Genomic DNA, 20,435 nt, shown 5'->3' with positions numbered 1-20,435 from the left:
GAACAGGTTGTAAAGTTCTGTGAGGATGGGTGCTTCTATGAAAGAGAAACAAAAAAAACATGAGTACTGAACAAATATTGCTGCCTCTGGAACATGTCAATGAATATCATGAAGACAGCAGAAGTTAATATTTTCTCACCAGGAGGTGTGAAGATTGAGAAGCTGTCCGTGTCTAGTAGAGAACCCTTTATTTCTGTTACTTAGGGCTGGATAATCATACTCAAATTAACTAAAAACTTCTGACTCTGGCAGTTCCTCTTGATAGTTTCTTTTGATAGTTATCAGGCATTCCTGCCTGAGAATCCCTCTTTGTAGCCTCCAGTCTTACTTATCTTGGGGGCTAACATAAGTGTATAGGTTAAGTTATATTTAACTACTATTATTTATCTTTAAATGCCCAGGAGTGGCTATCTTTTGGTTTTAACTATTTTTGTTAGGTGTTTAGGATGAAGCAAGTCAAAATGACTTTTGTTTCTATCTATTATTAAGAGTCAGCTGAGTTCCCATAGGAGTCACTCTTGCGGGGACTTGAGAGCAGCTTCTCAGTTCTGCTAGTGCCATTTGCGCTAGGAGGGATCCAGGTCTTGCAGACCATGTGGCTTCCCTTGGAAGCACCAGGGATGTCTCCCTTCTCCAATGACCCTCCTCTTCATGGCAAGTGCATCGATTGGCTTTCTGTTCTCCAGGGGTCTCATTAATCTCCCTGATCGGGAGGTTATGTGGCCCAAAGTTGCAAAGCTCTTTAGAGAAGTTCCCTGTTCCCTGGATTCAGACTGACTCAGAGGGCAAGTAAGCCAAATATTGGTTCTTGGCCCCTTTTAATTTAACTTTAATTTTTAAGTCTTGATCTTAAACATCTAACAAGTCAGTCTCACCAGTCTTAAATTAAGAATACTGGGCTTTAACTTTAATCTCACATTAATTGGGGTCTGTGCTATCCTATCTGTCCTTTGAGTGAAGGCTCATTATCTTAAATTAACCCAGATTGTGTGTTCTTGAAGCAATACCTCTGTAAAACATTAACAGGAAACATTTAGACTGTTTATAAGGAAAATACAAAATAAAATTAACCAGAGTAAAAACGTATTTAATTTGTGCAATATCTACCTTGGACTTTGACTGAGTTATATTATAATCCCTATTTGAGATCCTAGTAATCTTTATTTTTTTTTAAGAGAGAGGAGAGAGAGAGAGAGAGAGAGAGAGAGAGAGAGAGAGAGAGAGAGAGAATTTTTAATATTTATTTATTTTTTTTAGTTCTCGGCGGACACAACATCTTTGTTGGTATGTGGTGCTGAGGATCGAACCCGGGGCCGCACGCATGCCAGGTGAGCGCGCTACCACCTGAGCCACATTCCCAGCCCCGAGATCCTAGTAATCTTAACAACAAAAATCAATCTTTAAATACAACTTTAAATGAACTGAAGTCTGGCCTGCTGTGGAGTCATCTGACAAGTATTGAGGTGGATGAAAAGTATTGAGAGCCTTATCTTAGGTAAGGCAGGGCTCTTTATAAATAATCTTAAGTAAGCTGTTCTAGCTTTGAACCTGATTTTTGTTCTAAAAATATCATTTTATAAAGTTTACATATATTGTTGCTTGAAGTCACATGAATATTAGCTAACACAATATGATATTACATTTAAAACATGAATTATAGAAAGGCTGAGAACTTTTAACCTTTTGTGGAAAAGTTGCAAAATGTTTTGAGTTCTACAATATTAACCTTTACATACATTAGGCTCTCATTAACTTAAAAATACATTTAAATTGTACCCCAGTAGGGCTGGGGCTGGGGCTCAGTGGTAGGTAGAGAGCTTGCCTAGCATGTGTGAGGCACTGGGTTTGATTCTCAGCACCACATATAAATAAATAAAATAAAGGTCCATTGACAGCTAAAAAATATTTTAAATAAATAAATAAATAAATAAATAAATAAATTGTACCCCAGTATAAAAAGTAACATAAAACTTTAGATCTTATTGATAACAGGTCCAGTTATAGAACATTACATGTTATAAATAAATCTCCAATAAAGTTTATCATCTTTATAAGCCCCAAATTACCATACAACTTTAGTTTGGAGAACACCAGCTTGATATAATGTTCTTTTAAAGTTTCTACCTTAAAAACTTGTATACCTGGAAGATATGAACATATTTAATATATAAATAATAGCAGTAGCACCATAATTACCTTGATATTTTTATATTAATTAAGTTTAGCTCTTAAGGAAACAACATAATATTTTAAAATAACAGTTGTTGTTTAACCATAATTGTATAATCCTTAATTCCTTTAAGATTACTTGCTCAAAGAAACCCCAATACTTAATAAATACAATGTTATAGGTAATTCAATGTTTTAAGAAATCTTCATTTTTTTAACATATAGATTAAACTTTGGTTTATATCAGTATATTATCATTTGACCTTATGGAAAAACTTCAAATAGCCTTGACTAATTGTTGTTTATATAACAATTATATATATAAAATAACCAACTCATATAATTAATTTAATTTTAATTTCTCTTTTCTGTTATCCCCTTTTTTGTTCACAATATGAAACAATCCTTGTAAATTTTTGAGTTTAGACAAATTATTTCATTTAAAAAAAACACTTTGTTGTTTACATCACTCTTAATTGGAAGAGTTGAAACTTTTGGGCCTTTGCATATTAAAATCTTCAATAAACCTTTGTATATAGAATTACATCTGTTTACGATTTCATGAAAACACAATGTTAAGTATATAGAATTATGCCTGTTGGGACTTTAAATTTTTAGTAAAACCTTTTTGGTGATGATAAAGCAACTTTTTTGTTCATTTACCAGTTCATGAAAACATCAATAATGTTACCCAATGGAATTTAAAGAGTTAAGAGTACTTGATAGTATATTTAACAGTTAGCATTTTAACCTTGTAAATTAATCAGATGTCTAACAAACAAAATTACTGATAAAAATGAGTAATCTCATGTCAAAGCTACTTTACTTATTTTTCCAAAATGTCAGAGAAGTATATTGAACAGTATTAGCCATTTTTCCTTGTTGAAGAAAATTTCTAGAACCAAGGAATATTAGACATGTTATAGACATCAATGTTTTATTAATTTTTTTGACCACCTAGAGAGACTTGTGAGTTAAGTCTAATTTTAAAGATATTTATTTCCATCTGTTTACCCAATTTAAATTAAGCCACTTTAAATCACATGAATAAAGGTATTTGGATTCATTTTTTTTCTAAATTTTATGAGTGCTCCTTATATATCTGCCAATTTTCCTATCATGTACATGATATATGGACATAAGCACATATAGACATACAACATATAACAGAAGTGTGCACACATAACACAATAGCAAAGGCTTTGTAGCTTTTTTCAGGTGAAATCTCCATTGCATTGTTTAAAAACTCCAAACTCCATAGTTAAATAAAAAATAGGGCTGATTAGAAAAACATTAACCAAGTCTGTGGGATCAAAATTATGAGCTCAAAACTTATACAGAATCTAAGAAAAAGCAAGAATCCTGGAAAAAATGACCAGCCAGTAATTAGTAAAGTATCATACAATTTACTTTTTGGTTTAGTCTAATATAAGTTCAGGTAAAGGGCACTTTTACTCTCCTGTTTTAGGGTCTGAGACTGGTCTCTTACTGCGCCTCCATTTGCATTTCAATGTGAGTCCTGGCTTAGGTCAGGAAGGAGCTGGGAAAACTGTTATTCTGAGCAGAAACCTCAAGCCTAAGGCATTTTAACCATTTTTTCCTAGTTGGTGGTTGGACAGGTTTGGATTTCTAAAATTATGATACCTTACTTCCTATTGACTTTGGGAACAAAGCTATGATGTTAAGTTCCTTACTAAGAGGAACTAAGCCACTTGCTGTTGACAGGTCCACTTCCTTGTGTGGCTATTCCTAGGTTTTGTCTTCCTCTTTCAGTGACAAACAGGATAAATCTTGCTCCAAAGCCTGCTCCTAACTCACGGGAAGTAAACCTTTTGGTAATAGGCTGTTCAGCTATTTTTAAGAGGTCTAAGGTAAGAGATGAGAACGGAAAAGCTGGCACTTCTATTCTATTCTGGCCCCCTACAGAGAAGCAGGAGAAGCGTACCTCGGGCATTTGAGGCTAAAGTTTGGCTGAGGTTACCTCCACACATCTAAGGCACATCAGAACTTGGACTCTGTGTAGTCACGACCACTGCTCTCTGGGCCTGGACAGAAAAGTAGGAAACGGCTTCAGAAGGCAGAGCCCAACACGCCTGCTCTGTGTAGACGGTGACTGAGAGCTACCTAGGCTGGGATACCTTTCTCCTGAATTTCCAAGAGTTGGGGCTGCATTAGCTGCATTTAAGTAGCCATCGGGTGCTCATATCATCCTCCAGAAAGAAAGAAAGTGGCGAGAGGATAAAGAGGAGCTGAATTATGGTTGGGGGAGGATCCTCCTGAGAGTCCTGCTGTGCTCACGAATTAGAGGCAGCACCTTTGCATCCAACTCAGCTTTTGACTGTTAAGACTCCTTATTAATTATTTGATCTCTGACAAACCAACTTTTAACTGCAAGAATGTACCGTGCTTCAAAAACCCATTCAGATACCAGATTGTTACAGTAAAACATCATCTTCTTAGACACATTTACATCTATAAGTAGCCCATTCAGCCAAGATTATTCCCAAGAAACAATCTATAATATCAACACATCAGTGCTTAGGTCTTGAAGGGCCAGAAACAGATACAAAGACAATGACAGACAGACAGAAAGGAGCTCCAAACTATGGCTGACAGACAGGAGCCTTTAAAACAGACCAGATAAGGGAAAAATCTCCCCAAGTTTCCAACTCCCATTTACCATGACTCCCACACCAGTGGCACCATAGATGTTCCCACGATTGGACCAGATGTCCTCACAAAGGGGGAACCAGAAGTGTAAAACCAAGGGTCTCAGTGTGGCAACTTGACTGCATTCAGTTTCCTTTTTTTAAAAAGTACACAGAGATGGAGCAATCCTCACAGTGCAGGGAAGGAAGGCGGGGGTTCCCCCAAGCAAAAGGGGCTTGGGCAGCTGCTGGGAGTCCCTCAGTCCCTCCTTTTACCCACAGGAATAGCTCCTCTGGTTCAGTCCCACCCCAGGCACGCTCGCATGTCTCCCAACTTTCCAGGAGTCAGCTCTCAAAAAGTTCATCCTTCATCCTTGGCATGCAGCTGCTTGGAGTGCTAGGCTTCCCCAAGAAAGCAGAGTGGGGGCTCCTCTGGAATCCCACCTGGGGTGTCAAAATCTTTAACTGCAAGTTTGATTCCTGTCCTCAAAGCCAATCAATGCCAATTTCATAATGAGGAGAGGGTTCTGAGAAAAGGGAAAAGGTGGTTTATTTCTTTGCTAACAAAGGAGAAACACCAGGGAATCCGTCCCAAAGGTTGTGACTCTCTTGATCTGGAGGAACAAGGGGTTTTAAAGGAATTTTCCAAGAGTTAATTTTGGTAGGGGTTCCCAGGGTGCCCTGATGGCAGGTTAATTTGGGAGATATTCATTTCCCTCTGTAGTGGGTGTACTCAAGGCAGCCAACTAGAGGAAGAAAACATTGCTTCCCTAATCCCACTTAACTAAGGGGGGTAAAGTTTACCAGAGTTCCTTAAAACACAGCTCAAAGGGGTGTCAGGCTCACTTGCCTTATTACCCATTTTGATGTTCAATTGTCTTAAGTTTCTACTAGAGAAGACACACAACAAAAACGCAGAAAAAACATGGAGAACACAAAACAAGACACAAGAAAACAAGAACCAGGCGCCAAAACCGAGGGAGCAGGGCAACATCTTGCTAATGTTCCCAGACAGGAGTGTGTGCATACCCCATCGGGTACCTCACTGTCCTTCCAGAGGAATTCCTTACCAAACCAGTACCAGAGCGACACTTTGCTACTGTTCTGGACAGGAGTGTATGTGCCTCGCCAGGCACCTCTCTGTCCCCAGAAGAGATCTCTCTTAACCGGATGCCAGATGTTATAAGGGTGCCACTTACCTATGGAGGCCTCCTCCACCAAATGCTTGCTAAGTGTTTTAGGGCTGCAGTTCACTCCAGCAATCCGATAAACCGGAGTCACACCCCAGGGCCTTGGAATGTCTCAAGGTGCGCACTCCCTAGAGCGGCTCTCCAGCCTGGAGTCCCAGAGCGAAGGTCCAGCTTCAGAATTTGTGGTGGTCTGATCTCACTCAGGCCTCCAAATGTTAAACCACGACACAAAGAGCAGACCACTAACTCCAATTTTAAATCGATTAAAGCAAGCTTGTAATTCCAACCAGCCGGGATTGTCTCTCCCGAAATCCGTGGGTTAGAGAACAGTACCCCAGCTCTCTAAGGGCGCAGTTTTATAGCACAAAAAGTTGCAAAAAGTGGGGAGGGTTGTCTTGAGAACTTACAGATAACAGGATTTTGACAAGCATGATACAAAGGCAGGTAGTAGGTTAATGGTCTAAATGGTTCAGCACTTAGGGAATATATTTAGAGCCCAACATTAGAAAATTCTGAGTTGCCACTAAGGTTTCAGAGAGGGTTATTATCTGGTCAGGGAAAGCCAGAATTTATGAGGCACCATTAGGGTTTCAGAGAGGTTGGTATCTGGTCAGACCAGGCAAGGGTGAGTTCAAGGCACGGGCAGGCATTCCAAGCAAGTTTAGAAATCACAATAATTTATAATAAAACAGAAGTTACTTTTCATGACTTTGTGACGAGATGGCTCCCAATCTTAAGACGGAATTAGGCTGGGTTCGTCAGGTATCTGAGGGGTTCCGGAGCCAATCGCCCTCAGATTCTAAGGGACAACTATCCTCCTACTCCGTCTTTCAAAAATAGCACTACTTTTTGAAGAAGTTGTTTGTACTCTTTCAGTTTCCATTCCTCTGGCCAGTGGCCCTTAACGCACAGTGGTGTCAAAGTGAAGACTTCTCAGAAGCCTCTTTCATCATCTGTAGGATTTGCATAGTTTGGGCTGCTATCTTGTTCTGCTCTTGAGATACTCAAAAACAAGAAACTTGATAAAAGTGGTGAGGTTTCAGTACTGAGACTTTCCCACTCGGTGACACTTCATGCAAGATCGCCTTTTCCTTCCTGATGGCGACGCGCTCCTCCCTCCACCCTGGGGATCCTGAAGCATCAGTGTCACTGAGCAGATTTCCCGCCATTTCTGTCCAGAATGGAAGGTCATGGGAATGACTGTAACCAGATGGTGTCCCCAAACTACAAATACCTTTAAGCACAATGATGTGAAGAGTTGTAGAGAAACCCGCTTGGAAATTTGATGCAGAAAACCCGTCCACTGACCCTAAGACCCGACCGTAGAGATGGACGTGCCCCTTTTCAATCTGACCCCAAGCCCACCTTCCTTCCACTGTTTCTTTTCCCTACTCTCCACATCATGATGCCTCTTGGTCACCCTCAGAGTCATGAGAGGCAGGAGGTGTGGCCAAGGAGAGTGAAAATCAATCATTGGAGACTTCAGTGTACTTCCTGTTTCACTTGCAGATGTCGCCAGGGTCTCTGAAGAGGGAAGACACGAGGAGACAGGTAAAAGCCTCATTTTGTTTTTTCTTCTTCTTCTTTTTTTTTTTTTTTTGCTTCAAAGCAAGTATGGAGAGGCTACTATGTCTTTGGGCACAATTCCCAGAGCTGGGAATATAGGGGGGGGACCTCCTTTCCTCTTTCTTGCTTGCATGGCAACAGGTTGTAGACAGACGCTGCGTTTGAGCACTCCCTGGCCAGGTCTGGTGAGTCTTCTGAGATTGGAACGGGTCCCTGGATGCTCAGGAGGGAATGATGGACTTGGAGAAGCTGGCTCAGAGGTCCCACAAAGCCCTAATCTGGCCCTTATTGAGCAGGCAGTTCTGGACAGGTGCCTTTTGAACCTAATGACATGATTCCGCACACCTGCCCCTTCAGCCTTACAGTTCTTATAGGGCCGGGGTCTCTCTTCCTTTTTTTTTGTTCTAGGGATTGAACCCAGCGGTGGTTAACCACTGAGCCACATCCCCAGCCCTTTTTATGTTTCATTTTGAAACAGGATCTTGCTAAGTTGCTCAGGACCTCGATAAAGTTGCTGAGGCTGGCCTTGAACTTGCGATCCTCCTGTCATAGCCTCCCAAGCTGCTGGGATTATAGACATATGCTACCACACCTGGCCTGCATCCCCATTTCTTATGCTTCAGAGACTGTCGGGAGATCCTTAGGAGGGCACACATTGTGTCCCTTTCCCACTCAGCCAGGACCTGATAGGACGTGACTAGTGGGTGCTGCCAGAGGGGTACAATGGCCCAGCCCCTGTTGTCACCTAAGGGGAACTCAAAGTTATCTCTCAGAAAATGGCCCTGTGACTTTGTGAAGCTTTTGGTGGAAAAGGTAAAATGATCCCGTGGCCAAAGAAATGTAGGTAATATACTACACTCTGGCCCCCATGTCTGGAGATTGCTGGTGTATATAGAGCTTATTAAAAGATTCAGAATGTTCTACAGTAAAGAATCTTTATTTTTTAAGCTCAGCTTTTCCCAAGTGGCTGACTTTGAAGACTTTTTTTTTTTTGTATAAAACATTGCTAACACCTGCAGAACTGAGGTCAGCTTTGCCTGGGAGGATCTGACCTGGCTTCCGTCCCCTCACCCCTGATCCATGCCCAGGCCAGGCCAACCCCAACACCTGGGGACAGAGCACCTCCTGCCTTCAGCAACAGCCTAGCTTTCCCCTGTCACCAGTCACCCAACAACCCAGAGCCTGTACCCTGCAGCCTGGAGAGATAAACAGCCAGAGAGCCGGCCACTGATGCGATATATTGTGTGGGAAGTGTTGGTGGGGCTGGTGGAAGGGGCCAGGGTCTGTGGTGACACCGGAGACACACTCGGTTGACACATCCTGTTGGCTTCCTGGGGACCAGAACAGAGTTCATAACCATATAAATAGGGACTTAAATTTAACTCTGTGAATGTAACTCTGTGTAAAAATGTAGAATGGTTGAGGGTAAGGTTATTGCCCAGGGAGGGAGAGAGGGAAGAGACAGAGAGAGAGAGAGAGAGAGAGAGAGAGAGAGAGAGAGAGAATATCAGTTGCCAATTGGTGGCATTGGGCTACCTCCAGCCCACAGATAAGTTTTGTTTGACCAGCCCTGTGTATTGGACTTTTTGTTGTTGTTATTGTTCTGTTTTGTTTTGTTTTGTACCAGGAATTGAATTGTACCACTGAACCACACCCCAGCTCTTTTTATTTTTTATTTTGAGACAGGATCTCACTGAGTTGCTCAGGGCCTTGCTAAGTTTGCTAAGGCTGGCTTTGAGCTCACGATTCTCCTGCCTCAGCCTCCTGAGTTGCTAGGATTATTGCACCAAAGGCCCCGGAACCTGTGTATTGTTTTTAAAGCGGGACATTTAAATGTGCAAATGTGTCTTCTTCCTTCTCCTGAAACATTGGAAGGTCAGACAGTGCTGGGATGCTGATTCCCACTAGACAACAGTCGGCTGGATTGAGACAGCCATCAACTTTAGACAAGATATGACCTTTGCCCTCACTTGATTGACTGATGTTTCCTACTCAGCCCTGGGACGCATGAGCAGGTCCCTTAGACAAGATTCTCCTCCCGAGACCTTCCAGCTCTCTGTAAATATTCTCCTTGGCTTTTGAACTTCATTATTGGTTTTGGAATGACTATTTTTTTCCTGGTCTTTCAAATCAAAATATGTCTTCCCCCTGTGCAAGGTCCTGCACCAGTAGTCCCCAAGAGAGCTCCCCATTACCTGGGAGCCTGGCTTTCAAGACGCCTAGGGATCTGCTCTATTCTGAGCCTGAGAACTGGGCAGGAATTTTAGAAAAGCATAGATGGATGAATGAACAGATGAAGGGAGAGAGGGAGGGAGAAAGAAGAAGGAGGGAAGGAAGCTCTTAGGCTGAAGGAGAAGCACAGCATACCCAGAAAAGACTCCATGAGCATCCAAGTCCCACATCCCCACAATGCAACCAGACGTGGCCCCCAGGATCAGGAGCAAGGGGTCAGAGCTCGGTGTGGATGAGCCAGAAGTGGGTGACCAGATGGCTCAAAGACAAACTCTTCCCAACTCAGGCTCCAGCCCAGACACGACATCATGCATCTCCTCGGTCCCTATATCTTCCTGCTTCTGGGTAAGGCTGTGGCCCAGGCGGGTACCTGGATTCTGGGATGTCAGCCAGTGGGCACTGGAGAAAGAGGACAGATCTGGGTCAGAAAAGAGGAAATGTGAGGTGGGCGGGCAGGCAGGGTGTACACACAGAGAGAGAAGCTTCCCTCTCTTGGTCTTGCTCCTCCCATGTCTCCCTCTAGCTTCAGAGAGAACTCTATTCCTTCAAAAGCTCTCCGTAGCCCTAAATAATGCTTTCTGATCACTGTCATGGGTTTCAGAATATTTGGCTTTCTCTGATTCAAATCCGTGGATCTTCGAACACCCCACCACCTTCTATGCCTGGGAAGGGGCCTGCGTCTGGATTCCCTGCACCTACAGAATCCCAAAGGCGGATGCACAAGTGGACAGGCTTGTCGTATTCCACAATCCTGAGTACAACGAAACCATCAAACGATACGTGGGGACTGTCCTCTATAATAACACAGTGAACAGGAAGTCCCCTTCTCAGCAGGGAAGGGTACGGTTCCTGGGAGACTCAAAAAAGAACTGCACCCTGAGCATCGAATCATTATACGTCAATGACAGTGGCCGGCTGGGGCTGAGGATGATGACAAAGGACGACAAATGGATGGACCATGTAAACCTCAGCATCTCTAGTAAGGCCTTGGGGAAAGGCGTCTGCTTACCTCAGAATAAGGAGGGGGGCTAGACAGAATCAACCACTGGGACAGGAGTCACAAACTGAGTTCCCTGCAGAGGTCAGGCAAAGGGATGCCCTAGCTATGTGATGGGGCAGCATAAGATGGGCCAACTGCAGCATGAGCACTTGTCCCTGCCCCTCCGCCCCCGCCCATTCTAGCCATCTGGGTTCCAGGTAGCCAGAGCTTCTGGTCTTTAGATGGAGAGATGAATTTTCAAATGAAAACTCCCCTTGTGTTAATGTTGGGGACCAATTCTAATTAACCTTTCAAGGCCGGATGATACGCGGGCAGGGTGTGGATGTGACCCATCAAACGCAGCAAGGGGCCTCTGCCCTGGCGAGAGTGGTCACGTCATGCCTGTTTCTTTGGTGGTCGGTTCTAAGCAGCGGTGCCTGGGTGCCTCCCATATTGAAGCCATTGAACAAATAGAAAGGTGTCACCAAAGCTAAGAAATACACATTGAACTAAACTTGTTCAATTCACCTACGGGTGGAGAGAGTCTTGAACTTGAAAGCCATTTAGAAAGCAAACATCAGCAGGTCAGAGAGAAAGAAATGGGAAATACATCCCCAGAGAGGCTCAGGGTCCCCAGGGAATGACAGAGAGTATCTCAACTGAGTCAAGAGGTAGCTGATAAGGATTCCTGCTCAGGTTCTTTGGAACGGGACCTCTAAATACAGGTGTAAAAGACTGGGATGGAATCCAGGTCCCCCGGGCCTCTAGAACTGTCCCCACTCTTTTGCAGAATCTCCTTTTCCACCTCGCATCCAGATCCCTCCAGAACTTCAGGAGTTCCAGACTGTCACTGTGACCTGCTTGTTGAACTTCACCTGCTTTGGATATGACATTGAACTGCGGTGGGTCCTGGAGGGGCTCCCCTTCACCCTTGCTTCCTCCACCATCTCCTCCTCACCTACCACCCAGAATGTCTCTACCAAGAGCCAGATCGACTTGAAACCGGAATGGACTCACCACGGGAAGAACTTGACCTGCCAGGTGTGGCATTCTGCCCAAGTGCTCTCCCAGGAGACGGTACAGCTGAACGTGAAGCGTGAGTCCCCCCCTCCCCCATACACCATGTTCCCACGGGAGTGACGCAGTCCTTGCCACCTTTTCCCTAATGCCCCATCGAGCCCCTGAAGGGTAAGAGGAGCCTTACCTTACAGAAGGATGCACAATCCATCTGCTGCCCGCCACCTGCAGCGTGGCATTGCCTGGCCTCTCCCCCCACTCCCCTCTCAGCCCTGGAATTTCGTGACACAGATTCATTTCAGCCTCCGCTTTGGCCTAACAGAAATAAAACGATCCATCCTCGCCATGGCGTGGGATCATCTGGTTGGGTTTCTCTTTCACCCCTTGTGGGAATTCTTTTCATATCATTATTTTGTGCCTGATTCATTCATTCATTCAATAAATATTCACTGCCCGTCTACCAGGTGCCGGGTCCTACAGTGGCCGCCAGCTGGAAGGGTGGATATAGCAGGGAGCCCAGTCCTTGCCCACATGAGGCTAGCCTTGCAGTGGGACAGGCAGACGAGAAATAGATGAACAAAGAAACACAGAACCTAATTGTAGGAGTAGTATGTGTCTTAAGAAAAAAATAAATAAAGCAGGGTTAGGGTTGAGGGGTGACGGGATGGACGGGGACTTCTCTGAAGAAGGTGAATGTGTAGGGTGACCTTGAATGGAGAGAGAGACTGGGGCAGGTAAAGGGGGTTCCAGGGAGAGGAAAGAACAGGTACAAAAGCCGTGGAGTGAGACCCCGGTGTGTGTATGATGAAGCCCAGGGCCTGAGAGGTTGGACTCCACAGCATTCGAGGGCCACCTGGCAGGAGAGGACTCTGGGTCTCCTGCACTGTGGGACATGTTTGGGGTTTGATTCTAAGTGTGGAATCCACCTTAGAATGGCTGCAAGCAGGCACCGACAAGCTCTGAATGACAGTTAGGAATCCTGGCAGATGCAGGTGGGGACCAGAGAGTAGAGGACATGTGGAGAAGGGGGAAGGAGAATGGAGTGAGGAGGCTTTGACAGTCACCTGGGTCCACAAGGGAACTACACATGTGCAAGCACTGCCATTCCTCGCCACCCCCAAACACTCTGAGAATTCCCAGTCCCCTCCCCAATCACCCCTCTATTCCTCCAGACACCCCGAAGTTGGAGATCAAGGTCTTTCCCAATGAAACCACTGTAATGGAAGGGGCGTCCGTGACCATGACGTGCCAGGTCACCAGCAGCAACCCAGAGCATGGCACTGTATCCTGGCTCAAAGACGGGACCCTGCTGGGGGAGAAGAATCTCTCGCTAACTCTGTCCTCAGTGACCAAGGACAGTGGTGGGAAGTACCGCTGTCAGGCCTCCAATGACATAGGCTTAGGAATGTCGGAAGAAGTGGCCCTCAAAGTGCTGTGTGAGCCTCCGCGGAGCTGAGGGTGGAGGTGACAGTGGCTGCTGGCTCATGTCACAGGGTTCCCCTCACCTCTCGCCTCACCTCTGCCCCTTCTTCCAGATCCCCCGACAGTTTCCGAGGTTTACATCCACCACACACCTGCTAAGGAGGGACAGTCAGTAGAGCTGGTTTGCACGTCCCCGGCCAACCCTCCTCCAACAAATTATACCTGGTATCACAATGGGAAGAAAGTGCCAGGAGTGACAGAAGAGAAATACTGGATCGCCCAGGTCCTTACTTGGCATGCAGGGCATTACGCCTGCGTGGCAGAGAACAGGCTTGGTTCTGGACAGGTTGGCCAGGAAGCCGAGCTGGACGTCCAATGTGAGCAGTCACGGAGCCTCTGGTTCTTGGGAGAGAAGAGGAAAGTAGGGGGAGGAGGAAGACAGAGGGGGCAGAGGGGGTCCCCAGGTCCTAGAACGGAGAACAGGCAGAAGCCAGGCTCTTCCAACACAAGCTTCTCAGGGATCACACTTGTGTTCCCAGCATCTACCTAGCTCAAGGCCTGAGTCTTGGCAGGTGCTCAGATGTTTGTTGAATGAATGCATAACCGATGCTGGGCTCCACCAGGAACAGAGAGACTTGGCGCCAGGCAGCAGCTCGGTCCCAGAAAAGGTCCTGAAAGTTTCAAGAACTGGAGCAAGTGTCTCATTACCTCTCCATTGGTAGAACTTCTTTTACCTCTTTTCTAAGGGTTGCACTGGAGAAGTTGAGTCACTGAGATCATGAGATCTGTGGGCCCTGAAATGTCACATTGATGGGTAGGGATCTCCAAACTCTAGGCAGGCAGGATATGCAATAACAGCGGCATCCCTGGCATTGATTGGTGGTTTACTGAGCACTGCTCTAAGGCATCCTCTTTGCTCATCCTTGAGAGAATTCTGCAAGGTGTGATCTTCTCAGGACCCCATTGGACAGGAGGGGCACACCGAGGCCTGCAGCCACAGCCACACAACTTTCTGTGGCAGGATCAAATAGACACAGGTGCAACAGAGAAGCAGGGATTTCCCCCCCCCCACGGAGCAGCTGTGTGAATACAAGGGCAGGTGGCTCGGGGATTCAGTCAGGAAGAGGCATTATGGCTTGGCCTTACTTTATTCACCTCTCTGGTCTACTCCCAGATGTCCCCAAGGGGGTAACCACTGTGATTGAGAGCCCCACACCGATTCGAGAAGGAGACAGCGTGACCCTGCGCTGTAGGTACAACTCCAGTAACCCAACAGTTACCCGGTATGAGTGGAGCCCCCAACGCTTGTGGAATGAGCCATCCCACGAGGTGATGAAGATTCAGAACGTTGCCTGGGACACCCCACCCATCTCCTGTTCCGCCTGTAACCAGTGGTGTTCGCCAGCTTCTCCCATCGACCTGGATGTCCAGTGTGAGTGACAGGGTGGGGGGACCTGGGAGGTGGCCCCACGGGATCTGGGATGGAAGGGCGAGGAGGTGGGACCTGGGTCACAGTCTTCAACAGAGAATTGAGGGGTGGGAGATAGGCCTTGAGACCAAGGGGACGGGAAGTACTGGAGACAACAGAGGGAGAAGAGATCTGAGAGGTCAGCATGAGCCCTGGCCCTGCAGATGCTCCCAAGGAGGTGAAGGTCCTGCAGATCAGTTCCCTGTCAGAGATTCGTGCTGGGAACCAGGTCCGACTTCAGTGCCACTTCTCAAAGAGCCACCCGGAAGAAGTCCACTTCTTCTGGAAGAAAAACGGAAGCCTTCTGGAAGCAAAAGGAAGAGAACTGAACTTTGACTCTGTCTCCCCGGAAGATGCTGGAAATTACAGCTGCTTGGTCCAAAACTCCATAGGACAGTCAGCATCTGAGGCCTGGAGGCTGCAAGTGCTATGTGAGTGGCTGGCGCTGGAGGCTGAGAGTGGAGACCAGCAGAGACCCGGAGACCAGCTGCCTGGACCCTGACTTGTTTCCCCCTTTCAGATGCACCTCGGAGGCTGTGGGTGTCCATTACCCCGGGAGACAGAGTGATGGAAGGGAGAAAGGCAGCCCTGACATGTGAGAGCGATGCCAACCCTCCCATCTCACAGTACACCTGGTTTGACTGGAATAACCAAGACCTCCAGTATTCTGGCCAGACGCTGAGCTTGGATCCTGTGAAGGTCGAGCACTCGGGCTCCTACTGGTGCAAGGGGGTCAACAAGCTGGGCGAGGGCGAGTCACCCCCCAGCACCCTCACCATCTACTGTAAGGCCCCTTTCTGTTTCTTCTCAGGCTCCTTTCTGGGGCTGACTGCGCTTGAAGCTCCTCCCACCACTAAGCCTTTGCTGCTAGATCACAGTCTTTACAGTCCGCTTCCTCCCTCCCAGTTCCTGCCCAGTGCAGCCCAGCTACACTCCCTGCTCCATAGCTTCCTGCTGCCACCGCTGGAGCAATCGCCTTGTCCTGCTTCACAGGAGCCTCTCCATCTACCTCCCCTTCTGGACAGGGAATCCTCTGTCCAGGATTCCCTCAGGCTGCACCTATCTTCCAGGCTTCGTGAGCTCCTGCTCGGTCCCTCTCTCAGGAAATGTAACTGGCGCGTTGCATAGAAACGCCATGCCCTGGGTCTCCACTTTTTTGGACAACTTGAGACTTGCCTCTTTTTCTAATGGTGGCACTGTGTCCCCTGAATGGATGCTGCCCATTTAGTTTCCCCAGCCCCCTCTTCAAGGCTGAGCAGGTAGACCCTTGTTTTGGGCACGCCTACAAGGACAGGCACAAGATACAAATGCCTAGGTGGAATTGCTGAGTCGAAGAACCAGTGTGTTTTAAGGGCTGATAGTGTGTCCAAAACGCCTGGAAAGTTGTACTTGTTTAGAAAGCTGAGGATGCTGCATTCTGTGAGGGCCAGGCCTGCATTAAACTCCTGCTTGGGAGAAAGACAGCGCTTTCCTCCTAACCAGAGATCCTTTTCCTAACCAAGGGCCCTTCTCCATCTTTCTTGCCTCACTCTCCCATGCACAGAGGAGATGTGCTGGGAAGAAGAACGGGGGCTGGATACAGAGATAAGTCAAGGATGCTGGAGTGCAGAGCGAACCTGTGACTCTTTTCTCTACTAGATAGCCCGGAGACCATCGCCAGGCGAACGACCATGGGAATTGGCATCTGCCTGGCCATCCTCATCCTGGTCATCTGGGGGGTGAAGCTTCAGCAAAAGTGAGCTCTTCCTGCTGCCCCCTCCCCGGGCTCATCCCACTTCCAGTTACTCAGTCCCAAAGCCTCCAGTCTCCTGAATCCACAGGGTCCTGTTCTCATTCCCTGACCCCCACCAAGCCCGTCTCTTCTCCTTAGCTGGAAGAGGACTCGGAGCCAACAGGGGCCTCAGGAAAATTCCAATGGTCGGAGCTTCTTTGTGAGGAATAAAAAGGTAGGATGGGAGGAAGATCAAATGCAGGGCAGCCCTTAAAGTGGAGTGAGGAATCGAGGGAAGAGCTAAAGAAAAGTGATCAAAAGTCCTCTGGGGCCGGGCGTGGTGGTGCACACCTGTAATCCCAGTGGCTCAGGAGGCTGAGGCAGGAGGATCAAAGCCAGCCTCAGCAAAATCCGAGCACTAAGCAACTCAGCGAGACCCTGTCTCTAAATAAAATACAAAACAGGGCTGGGGATATGGCTCAGTGGCCGAGTACCCCTGAGTTCAATCCCTGGTACCAAAAAAATGTCCTCTGTGGGGTCAGAGGCTGGGGGAGGGTGGGGAGAGACACTCAGAACTGCAACCCTGCCCCTCTCCCAGGTTAGAAGGACCCTTCTCTCTGAAGGGCCCCACTCCCTGGGATGCTACAATCCGATGATGGAAGACAGCATTAATTATGCTACTCTGCGCTTTCCGGAGACTGACACACCAGGAACTGGGTACTGAGGGTACAGGATGGGTGGGTCTTGCAGCCTGGGAGGGATGTAGGGGGGAAAATAGTGGACTAGCTCTTTGTGTCAGGCACCTCCTGACACCATCTACCTATTACCTCATTCCTGTTCTATAACAACCTCTGTTAAGTAACAGGCCCCACAACGGGGACCTGTTTCTACAAGCCAAGAGCATGTGTGCCCAGAGCCAACCTTTGTCACGGAGGCTAAGGCGCGGTGACTCATACCCATGCATGCTCATTCATCCGGCACACGTTTTTTTATTAGCCCCTACTGTGTGCATGGGGCTCTTGGAAGACAGCGAGTTTGTGTTTTCCAAAAAAGGGCTGAGGTTGGGGTGCTGCTGGGGGGACTAAGGGAGTCGGGAGAAGGAAGAGAGTTCACAGGAAGCACTTCATTGATGGCTCTCCATCTGTTCTCCCTCTTAGAGGTACAGGCCCCTCAGAAACACAAGGACCTCTCCCAAATAATGAAGACACTTACTCAGTGGTGCAGAGGTGTCATGTGGTAAGAGGCCAAGGCTAAGAAGGTTGGGGGGCCTGGGTCCTGGTCTCAGCTGGGAGCCCCACAGGGGAAGGACTTGGGTAGATGTCAGTGTGGCCAAAGCTAGATGTTGGCTGGGGGAGGTTTGTGGCCTTAGTCTGTTTTCTGTTGCGATCACTCAATACCCGAGACAGGGAAATTTATAAAGGAAAAGGATTTATTTTGGTTCTGGAGATCCAAGGTCAAGGGACAACATCTGGTGAGCGCCATCTTGCTGATGGGGATTCTCTGCAAAGTTCTGAGGTGGCACCAGGCATTGCTCAGCAAGGGGGGGTGCATGCCAGAGAGAACTCATTTTATGACAAAGCCACTCTCTCAGTCACCCATCAACCCATTAATCCAATCACCTCTCAAAGCTCACACCTCCACACACCATTAGCATACAAATCTGGGGATTGAATTTCCTATGCAAAATCTGGGGGACACATGGGTGGAGCCAGGGTAGGGACCTCTGTGTCCAAAGGCCAAAAACAGCCAGTTTCTGGGCAAGGGGACTCTTGTGTGGGCTTTTAGACCTCCCTCCCCGAGTGGAACAAGGGAAAAGGGGGGAGGTGGAGGGAGGCTGGCCCCCATGGCAAGGCCAGGCTTACCCCCGTGTGGCTTTCCCAGGGTGACTACGAGAACGTGGCTCCAAATCTTCCAGAAGATGACGGGATTCATTACTCGGAGCTCGTTCATTTTGGGACTGGGGAGCGGCCTCGGGCACCAGAAGATGTGGACTATGTGACCCTCAAGCACTGACAGCAGGACACAGGCTGCGTTGGATGTGCCCAGAGCCAATGCGGCCAAGGAAACCCCAGGGTGTCCCCAGCTGCAGCTGTTCAGCTGCTAAGTCACAGGACCTTTTTATCTCCCTGCACACACACACACACACACACACACACACACACACACACACACACACACACAATCACTGAGGAGAACCTGTGTCTGTCTGGTTCAGAGCCATTTTCCTTCCCAGGACTGGTAACCCTGACCCTCCTGATCTTTTTCCATTCTCCTTCCCACCCGGGAAATTCACCTATGCACCCATCCAGGATGGCACAGCCCCCTGTGTCCCACACCCGAGACACTGCCACCCTCCATCCCCTCCTGAGCCCTCCCCTACTGCCCTGGGATTGATTTGACACTGTCTTGTCTTCCCTGTCCCTTGGACCTCCCCACCCCCACTGCCACCCACGAATCCTATGCTCACTTTCTGCTCCTGGGGAAATCCCAGGGAAGGACAGAAATGAGGTAGACAGAGGCATGGTCCCCAGCTGGCTTCTCCTCTAGAAACTGTCTACAAGCCAGCTAAGCCTTCCGTGGAGGACGGTGCGGTGACAAGCCCCTGCCCTCGGGGTCTCGTGGACTGCACAGATGCACTGAGAAGAACAAAGATCATGTACAGAGAGTTGCACAATAAAAATGGCACAGAGGCCACTTCCAGGAGCCAGTGAGCTCTTTCCCATCTGTGGAGTCAGGGCGGGGACGGGGAGCTGGGGATGGCATTGTGGGGTGTAGGGGGAAGGAAAAGGGTCACAGTTATCTCATGATCATATCAGGGTCCAGTTGTCTGGCTGGGAAAAGCACACCCGCTTTTCAGTTGGGCGAACTTGAGCTTGACTCTGATTCTTCTGCTTCACCAGTTGAGTGATCTTGGGCAGAGTTCACCAACCTGCCTGCAGCTCAGTTTCTGCATCCGTAAAAGGAGGATGCCACTCCGTGCCATGCAGGTGGCTCATGGCAGGAAGTGAAGTCTGACCTTCAATACGCCTGAGTCACTTTACAGGAGGCCTAGCAGAGAGGCCAGAGGTCCTTCATGGGACCCAGGCGCACTTTACCACTGAGCCACATCCTCAGCCCCTTTTTATTTTATTTTTTATTTTGAGACAGGGTCTTCCTAAGTTGCCTAGGGCCTCACCAAGTTGCTGAGGCTGGCTTTGAACTTGCAGTCCTCCGGCCTCAGCCTCCCAAGCCGCTGGGATGACAGCCATGTGCTCTCACACCCGGCTTTTGTTTATATTTGTAGAAGAATATTCAAAAGGAAAAAAAAAGTCGGGGAAGCCGAATCGTTACTCACAGCTATTCTAAGAAGGGGATCTACCAAGTTCTTTCACAACCCACAGTTGTGGAACCTCTCAAAGGCCAGCTGCCAGGAGAAGCCGCACAGTTCTCCTGCCCTTCACTGTCACCCCACCAGTTCCCTGTTATGTTCAGAGACATACTTGTCAAAAGACAACACTTCGCAGTCGCTGTCCCCAGTCCCCTTGACGCTTCTCAGGTTGAGTTCTCCTCACCCATTTACCTGCTTACCAAAGGACTGAGCCCCATTCTGCTCAGAGGCTGGAACAGGTGGCGAACCAACCACCAACGTGATGGGCATACAGTTCCTGGCACATAGTAGGTCCCACCTTCCTTTTGGGTCCCCCCTCCCATCTCCACTCATCAATGCATGGGTCCCCCCCCCCCCCGCCCCGCCCCGACCCGCCTTAAGCCCTCTTTGTTGCTAGTTTGATTTCCTGTGAGCATCGTTAACTTCTCTGGAGGACAGTGGGACTTCAAGAACTGTTTAAATGAAAGAAGGAACGTTTGGGGGTTTCTGTGCCCCCCGATGAGGTCCAGTGTCATTTGACCATTCATTCATTCCCGCAGCAGACCTTCACTGAACACCAGCACAGAGGCGGTTGTTGGGGTGCAAACAAGACACACTTCCAGCCTTGAGGACTTTCCGTCTAGTCTAGGGTCCCCAAAGCTTTTCGGGGCAGAGTCACCTGGAGGG

The 20,435-nt window shown here is 47.8% G+C and overlaps 1 protein-coding gene across 3 annotated transcripts; it reads left to right on the top strand.

The window, feature by feature from the left end:
• Nucleotides 1–1,253: 1,253 nt before the first annotated feature.
• Nucleotides 1,254–19,105, top strand: Cd22 (CD22 molecule). Of its 3 annotated transcripts, XM_078033096.1 has the most exons (15): nucleotides 1,254–1,328; nucleotides 7,517–7,558; nucleotides 10,092–10,150; nucleotides 10,407–10,784; nucleotides 11,575–11,880; nucleotides 12,974–13,237; nucleotides 13,337–13,600; nucleotides 14,398–14,655; nucleotides 14,856–15,122; nucleotides 15,212–15,475; nucleotides 16,330–16,426; nucleotides 16,562–16,637; nucleotides 17,001–17,119; nucleotides 17,560–17,638; nucleotides 18,284–19,105. In XM_078033096.1, the coding sequence occupies exons 3-15, from the start codon at nucleotides 10,114–10,116 to the stop codon at nucleotides 18,413–18,415; spliced, it is 2,541 nt and encodes an 846-aa protein (XP_077889222.1). In that variant the 5' UTR covers nucleotides 1,254–1,328; nucleotides 7,517–7,558; nucleotides 10,092–10,113; the 3' UTR covers nucleotides 18,416–19,105. The 3 variants fall into 3 exon arrangements, with proteins under 3 accessions (XP_077889222.1, XP_040135375.2, XP_077889221.1); XM_078033095.1 differs by lacking the exon at nucleotides 10,092–10,150 and having other exon boundaries at nucleotides 1,257–1,328; XM_040279441.2 differs by lacking the exons at nucleotides 12,974–13,237; nucleotides 13,337–13,600 and having other exon boundaries at nucleotides 1,255–1,328.
• Nucleotides 19,106–20,435: the final 1,330 nt, after the last annotated feature.

Source organism: Ictidomys tridecemlineatus, chromosome 15, assembly GCF_052094955.1.
Source record: "Ictidomys tridecemlineatus isolate mIctTri1 chromosome 15, mIctTri1.hap1, whole genome shotgun sequence".
NCBI lineage: Eukaryota > Metazoa > Chordata > Mammalia > Rodentia > Sciuridae > Ictidomys > Ictidomys tridecemlineatus.
The sequence above is the reverse complement of the archived record's forward strand: the minus strand, read 5'-3'. Positions and strand labels throughout refer to the sequence as shown.

Bases quoted from the DNA above. Each gene is read 5' to 3' on its own strand.
- Cd22 (XM_078033095.1), top strand. The intron at 13,601-14,397 runs GTGAGCAGTCAC...GTCTACTCCCAG, and splicing joins AGCCGAGCTGGACGTCCAAT to ATGTCCCCAAGGGGGTAACC. The intron at 16,427-16,561 runs GTGAGCTCTTCC...TCTTCTCCTTAG, and splicing joins GGGGTGAAGCTTCAGCAAAA to CTGGAAGAGGACTCGGAGCC.